At 35.6% G+C, this 8,255-nt stretch overlaps 1 protein-coding gene across 2 annotated transcripts in view; it reads left to right on the top strand.

Moving 5' to 3' along the window:
- Positions 1-7,688, top strand: part of NRIP1 (nuclear receptor interacting protein 1) — a 63,340-nt gene extending 55,652 nt beyond the window's left edge. For both annotated transcript variants that reach the window (XM_083171898.1, XM_083171899.1), the window contains exon 2: positions 305-7,688. In XM_083171898.1, the coding sequence (XP_083028024.1) occupies positions 588-3,980 (3,393 nt within the window). In that variant the 5' untranslated portion in view covers positions 305-587 and the 3' untranslated portion in view covers positions 3,981-7,688. The remainder of the gene's footprint in view (positions 1-304) is intronic.
- The last annotated feature ends 567 nt before the right edge of the window (positions 7,689-8,255 follow it).

Here is an 8,255-nt window from a genome sequence, read left to right on the forward strand (position 1 = left end):
CAGCATTTGTGATGTGAAAGGGGGGTATAAGGAACACGTGATAAATCTTTAAGATAAGATGGTTCTTTGTGAATTTTTACATGTTGTATTACAATAAATATTGGTCCAACATGCAAAGATGGATGCCTCAGTTGTTTGTCGATGGCGGTTTACAAAAATACTTTTATTTTGTGAGCTGCTGGAAATATATATTGTGGATTACTATTTTTATTTTTCTTAAAGATATGTTTGTCAGCTCAGAACTATGTTTTTGGCTCTTTGTTTCTTTAAAAAAAATCTTATATTTGTCGTCTTGCTTTTTCAGGGTGAATTCTGATACAAGTGGATGTGCCGTTTCCATGGACGAGAGGACTCTTGTTCTAGCCGTATGAAGGATTGACGCACATCATTTTGAACATGCTGCCTGCAGAGTAATTCAATGGAACATTCAATTTCCAGGCAATGATTCTTCAGTGAACATCTGCTTTGAATTTCACACTAGCTGCAAATTCTTAATAAAAAGAAATTGCTTTATAAAATTTGCCCCAAATCTTCGTCGCTCACAAAAGTAGGTAAAGACCTAGCTTCTACGCCTACGGTTATTGAACATGACTCATGGAGAAGAGCTTAGCTCTGAAATGCAACAGGATCCCATTGTTTTAACGTACCTAGAAGGATTACTAATGCATCAGGCAGCCGGTGGTTCTGGGACAGCAGTTGACAAACTCGCAAGCCATGTGAATGTAAATGAAAACTTTAACACTTCTGGGAATGTTTTTACTAACTGTAAAAGTAATGCCCCGGTACACAGTAGCCAGTCCTCTGGTATGTTGCATCTAAAGAAAGCCAGACTTTTGCAATCTTCAGAAGACTGGAACGCTGCAAAGAGAAGGCGGATCTCTGATGCTGCAAGTGTAAATGAGAAAAATGAGTCTTTGTTGGCCGGAATGGTTGAAAATGTCCCCAAGGGCAAACAGGATAGCACACTCCTTGCCTCTTTGCTTCAGTCATTCAGCTCTAGATTGCAGAGTGTTGCACTGTCTCAACATATAAAACAAAGTCTCAAAGATCAAGGTTTTTCCCTAAACCAAGAGGCAGTACATGAAGAAAAAGATAGTCAGTGCTATGGTTTGGCCTCCAATCACTTAAAGACTCTCCTAAACAAAAGCAGATCAAAAGATCATATAGTTGACAATAATCTGACTGGGTTATCTAATGGTACTATTCAGGAAAAATATGCTGAGCCTCCTTCTCCTGCACAAAGTAGCACCAAAGGAGCAGGTGAGCCAATTTCTTGTGCTGCAAGACTTCAAGCTGTTGCTAATATGGTGGAGAAAAGATCAAGTCCCACTGCTTCTCCTAAACCAAGTGTGGCTTGTAGTCAGCTAGCTCTGCTGCTCTCTAGCGAAGCACACTTGCAGCAGTACTCTAGAGAACATGCTCTAAAAGCACAGAGCGCCAGTCAGTTGGCAAGCGAGAGACTAGCTGCAATGGCTAGGTTGAAAGAGAGTTCGGAGAAAGATCTAAATCGGTTCCAGTTGTCAACAAATGGCCCAGCTACCCTCAACAATAATCCAAGAACAATAACCAATGGAATCAACAATCCAGGTAATCTCTCTCCATTTTCCAGTCCTTTTGGTGTTCCAAATTCTCCTCTGAAGGCAGTTGGTTATAAGAATAACACCGAAAGAAACCATGGGAAGCCATCACCTAATAACAGTTTGCTCTTACATCTCCTTAAAAGTCAAAATTGTGCAAGTGTTGGGAAAAGCCAGGCTCACAGTGAAAAGTATACGGCATTTGAAGAAAGTGCCACACCAACAACTACAGAGGATTACTCGGATAACAATCCAAGCTTTACAGAAGAGGAAAGCAGTGATGATGAAAGTACTCATTCCAACTGCACACCTATAGATTTGTCCTTCAAAAACAGGGGAGACAAGACCGAGGGGTTGCATTCTGCAGCCTCTATAGACAATTTAACTGAGTCATTGCTTCACAACTGGGATCCTAAAGTTAATGGACTTGACCTTAACAAGGAAAATAAAGACTCTTCTGTGGACTCTACATTGAAACCGTACCAGAAAGTAACATTGCTACAGTTACTCCTTGGTCATAAATTGGAAGACAGTCCTTCGACAATTGATGATATAAGGACACCATCAAAGGCAAACGACCTGTCTAAGTTCAATATGTCAACACCAAGTCATCTTTCGGAAAGTCCTAGTATTAGTAATTCTTCTCCATTAAACACACTCTCTTTGCACGGTTCTACAAAAGCCGATTCTCCGATAAATCTAACTCATCAGCCATTTCCAGTCAAGCCTAATTTTACACCTTACACAAGCAACATTCAGTCAGAAAGAATGTCAAATCCAGCATCAAAACATTTGATAGAGCTTACCAGACATAAAGCTCTTCAAGTGACTGTCCCACTAACAAATGATACCGCACAAACGAATACAGCTTTCAGTGCTAGCAAGTTGCTGCAAAATTTAGCTCAGTGTGGAATGCAACCTGCATCTCCTGATGAACAAAGACCTCAGAAACCTCTAGGTGCAGCTAATTGCAAAACTCTAGGGTTAATTGATAGACTAAACAGTCCACTGGTTACAAATCAATCACACACATTTGAAGAAAGCAGAAGTTTTAACAGCCCGTCCACACCGGGGGATTCTGGTTTCCCTGGTTCTGAAATTGAGAATCTACTAGAAAGGCGCACTGTACTTCAACTACTTCTTGCCACACCTAACAAATGCAAGAATGAAAAATTACAGAAACCTTACATTAAAGATGAAGTTAACCCAGACAGGAGCGAAAAGTTACCTAGTGATCAAATTGTGTCTTTCAAAATTAAATCTGAACCTGAAGATAACTCTAATGGACACAGAGAGACAAGTGCTCCAAGTCCTTTAGGAGTCTCTATGCACAAAATGACGAGACAAGCTCCAGAGGATATAAACTCTCCACACCCTTCTCCACAAGACTTTTCCATTTCAAGAAATGGCCTTCTAAGTCGTTTACTACGTCAGAACCATGATGGTTATGATACCAGTGATCTAGACTTAAACAACCGACATACTGAACCTCCGCAAAAACAATCAAAATTACCTTGTATTGTGCCTAAAAAAAGGAAAATGCACCAAAATGACCCTGTAGAAAGCCACGTAAAAATAGCAAAAATGAATTCACCTGATGCTGGAAACAAGCCGTTTTGCACTACTCCATGTGAGGCACTGTTTTTCCATGAAGAAGTCAATGGCACAAAGACTGATCATGATCACAAGAATTTTACGGGTCCGAATTCCTTTAATGAAAATAAAAACTTGGGTTGGTCTCGAGAGAGTAAAGGTTTTAATGTACTGAAACAGCTATTGCTTTCAGAAAACTGTGTCAGAGACTCCCAACATAGGAATAATCCATTAGTTGAGGAGATGGTGAGGGCAAATCGAAGTAACTTGTCAGGGAATTCCGAATTTATGCTTCCTTCCCTCAATATGTTTATGGGTAAACATTCTCCTCAAAATAATTTAGGTCAAATGCCATTTCAATATCCATCTCCTCTAAAGAGTTCTCCTTATTCTTCCCCAGATATTCTAAGAAATAATCCCATAGGGACCGAGTCTGGACATTTAAATATGTGCCCTTCTGCAAATGATAGAGGTCCCATTAAATGGGTTATTACGGACATGGAAAAGAATGACTGTGGGAAAGATTCTCCAAGGCTGACAAAAACAAACCCTATATTGTATTATATGCTACAAAAAGGGGCACATCCGACTGCCAGTCAGGATTTAAGAGATAGGACCAGCTGGACAGAATCTTTGTTGGGACAAGCCGCAGAGATGACCTTAAAAAGAGAATCTGTCTATACTAAAGGAACCAATGGGATTGGTTACACCAAACCTCCTAATGATGTTGTAAATAAAACTTTCCAGAATTCCAATGGCAGCAAGTATGGACTTTTCAATATGCTTACAATAAAGAAGGAACCTGAATGAGTTTCTGAAAATTGATCTGAATCAAATAAATTCAAATCTGAATTATTTTTTTTCAATGTATCATGCACGATTACAAAAAAGCAAAACGCATGATCTTACGGACTTGGTTTAATTTTAAGGACTTGGGTTTGTGATCTTGCTTATGTTTAGCTTATTATTATGTACAGGTATTGCCGGTAAGCTTTTTCATTATATTTTTTTTTTTTTTTTTAATTAAATGCAGTGCATAACTTAGCAGTTGAATATCTTTGGTTATCACATTTTATGGATAATGTCTCTATTTTACATTCTTGAATTGGTCCTGATGATTTTGACCATGATCAGATACTACTGGACAATGCAAAGTGATCTTGTTTGAATCTTTCAATACGGGTATGATGCTAGTGTTAGTGGCTGGAGACTATTTTTTTGGGACATACATTCATCTTTTAATTTTTGCAACACCAAATAAGTCACTTTAAATTATAACTGCACGTATTCCTTCACAAATTACACTCCACTTGCATAAAAAATAACGCAAACAGACCTCTGGGTTTTTGTTTTTTTATATAACATTCTCCAAATGTGACGCTAACTTTTACCTGGTTACAGATATTATGCAGAACAAATATTTTTTTTTATTTTTGTAATCTCGTTTTTTTAGAAGGTGACACAAATACTCTGCATTGGCCAACAGTGGGTATAAATATTTTACTTTTAACTGTTTACTTTATTTGCCTTCCAACTGTCACATTTTTGCAGTAATTAAAATACAAAAACCTTGATGAGAATAATTACTGTTGCTCAATTTTAAAACCTTCTTTGAGCATTTTTTTTCTTTTAAAGTACAGTCCTGCTTGAAGCTGTTCCACTACCTACATAGAATATTTTACGATTGTGCCCCTAATGCTAGCAAAAAAATTGGTGGCTGTTACCATCATCTGTCCTTAACTTTTACGATTTTTTTTGCAGTTTTGGCTGAAAAGGGCTCATTCATAATCCATAATTCTTTAATTATGATTGTGATTATTCCATCTGCTCCATTTAACACCACCTTCTTAATTTATTTGACTGCTGCTACAGTGATGGGAACTAATGTAGGTGGTTGTATAGATTAAAAAAAATTGAGGATAAGTTTTAACACATAACCGTAAATTGGGAGGACATCATTTTTACTCCCCCTTTAATTGTTATGATAAAGTTTAGTTTTGACAGCTCTTCATTGTAAAATCAGTTTGCCAGCTTGTCAGTAATGTAAAATCAATGCTGCAAGCACAGCTAAGTTACCACAAGGTCAAGAATATGTAAACTAATGGTAAATACTCAGGGGGTGATTCAGTTGTTTTGGTGGATGCGCCCCATGAAGAAATTCAATTGTTTAGATGGGAGTAGCCACTATACATGGCTAATCACTGTCTAATTGGGTGCGACAAGTACGATGATTCATTTGGACCACAAAAAATGGAATTGCTCTTTCAGGTGCCCATTATTTAGCACTGTGTAAAGAAATAACATTTAATTCCTCCTCAATCTTTTAATTTTTTTCTTCCAAAGGTTGTTGATGATTTTACAAAGGATTTTTCTTTTTACCAAGTTTAAAATTAAGAGATTGCTGGTTTTTTTTTGTTTGTTTTTTAAGTTACTGTATCACGTGACAATGGTTGGTTATATCTCTTTTATGGCCTATAATTTTGTTACCTTTTAATTTTATATTCCTGGTTAGGCAAACTTGAAATACAAGGGACCTACAGACTTACATAAAAGTGTAAAAAGAAAAGAAAAACACAGCATTAATCAGGGTGTAAAAAAAAAAGCAAAACTTTCTTTCACAATAAAATCTCTTCCTTAATGGCTAATTTAAAATGAAGATCTGCAACACCCACTTCCCATAAATAGAATATTTTTATTTGGGAACATCTATATATTTTATCTTCCATAACAATTTAAAATGTTAGTAGCATATTTAAATCATGTTACATTCATTTATTTTATTTTTAATTAAAACAAAATTGCAAAGTTTAAAAAGTAACCTTTACATTTTGTATTACAGTTGATATAAACTTAAAAGGTATGTACAAAAATAGTACTGTTCACGGGATATTGTGAATTCTTCTGCAAGCTGATCTGCAGAATTGTTTAGCATCTCACTCAAAACATTTTCTGAAATTTTCTTTGGATGGGAATCTAAATCCTATGCTGTTAAAGGGCCATAGATGTCCCTCCATCCCACTCCTCAACTTACCAAATGTGATTGTAACACTTGGCATTGAAATTCCCTGGGTGAGTAAGTCACCTAGCCGGTGTTTTAGGTACCCGATAATAACTTGCACCCTAAGCAGCCACCTTTCACAGCCCTAAATATCTAAGTTTGTTATGAATTAATTAGGATTTGGAATGATGCATATTCATTGTGAAGCTTTTCTGGAAGCTTTGTCTGGATTAATTGATACCCGTGTCAGGGATCTCTCAAGTTATTCACGTGTGCAATAGCAAAATTCCAAATTGGGGCTTGCAAGTACAGTATTCTTATTTTGGTCATGGTCCATTTTCCGATAAGCACAAGTGAAGATCCCATGTATTTTAATGTACGGTAGGTCTCAAGGATCCCTAACTTGCTGCAAAATCTTCTCTGTGTTATAGTAGCAGATTTTTGCACTGATAAGTGTGCCCACGTGATTGACACCTTACTGGTTTTTTTTTTTTTTTTATTGTTTTATTCTTTCGTTCACAAGCCTACTTCCCCCAAAGCCATTTAGACAAAGTACTTCCCATTTTATTTACTTGCCAGAAATCCTGTATTTAAATGTAATTTAAATGTTACAGGATTTTTCCATTTGAAAACAATATTTCAATTTAATTTGAGAGGTTATTGGAAGATGACATTTAAAAATCTATTGTATTTTTGAACATGTACAAAAGTGTGTCTTAGTCAAAATACTTTTTCTTGAAAAGATGTAAATAATAACTACTTGTAAATATATATCACATATGCATTGATATGTTCATATTTTTAAAAAAAGATTGCTGTAAATAATGTTTTCCATAAAATTCAAAGAACTTTTTTTGTATTGTTTTAAAAATCTGTTAATACATGTAAATATAAGCAGATGGTTTTCAGCTCTTTTCTTTTGCATGTATGCATATCATTGTACCTTGGGGAAAATGTATAGATATTGAATTTATTTAAAAATGTGATTAACTTCTGCATGTACAATGCATGGGAAGATGTCCTGTGCAGTATGACTAAAACAGTCAGGTCAGATGCTAATCAAAAATAACAGTATTGTGTGTTGGGTTTTTTATTTCCCTTTTTCTTTTCTTTTTTTTATACCTAATCTCTATGGTATGGTCTGATGATTTGGTTAAATAACCACTTTAAATTATATATGATATGAACAACAATTTTAGAATGGGAAACCCAGAAGTGTAATGTAATGTGACTGATAGTTTATAAATTAAACATTTCCTAAAAAGAATAAATATGGTAAATGAAGTAATCTAGCATTGCAATATGAAATACTGTTTCATTGTCTTTCATTTATGGATTCTAAAGTTTACAGAAAACCGTTTAATTGTGTTATATTCTAATGGAAATATTCTTGTGTTCCTGTGGTGTCACAAGCCTTGTACATAATGCAGTGTGATTCTTTTATTATTATTTTTTTTTAAATCTTAGTGTTCATTTCCTGACAAGGATTTGAATAAATAATTAAAAAGAAATAAACAGTATTATGTTTTTTGTTTTTTTTGCATGGGATGAGAAATCTAAGGAATGAAACGAAAAACTAAAAAATTTTATATTTCCAGTTTCTCTGACAGAAGCAGATGTAAGAATAATTGTTAAAGTTTTAAAATATAAAAATTTAAGTTACTGGTTTAGGATTATACTCGTCATCAGGAAACAGGTAACAGAAACCACTTATACCCATTTTACACTAAGGCAAAATCCTGGTTTTTTGCCTCGTAGACCCGGGTCAGTGTTATGTGGTGTCAGCAGGCGTGTCTAAAAATCCTGGGTGAAACCACGCTTTTTGGTATAAAAGAGGTATAATATATCTAGCAAAGACATAACTCTGATGATTACCTGGTGGCTCCCAGCTGAAGTCGCACTCCTGAAGACCCCTCTGATGATTGTAAATTGGAAATGCTGCTCTGGACTGCCAGTGACTTCAGAGTGCAACAATTAACTGGGGCAACCAGGAAGTATACATTGGTTGTCATTGCAACCATACAGTATGTATTAATAAAAATAATATTTGTAACAATTTTTGCACATCAATATATTGCAGCATAAAC

The sequence above is a fragment of the Crinia signifera genome, chromosome 2 (assembly GCF_055691185.1).
Source record: "Crinia signifera chromosome 2, ASM5569118v1, whole genome shotgun sequence".
In the NCBI taxonomy this organism is placed as follows: domain Eukaryota; kingdom Metazoa; phylum Chordata; class Amphibia; order Anura; family Myobatrachidae; genus Crinia; species Crinia signifera.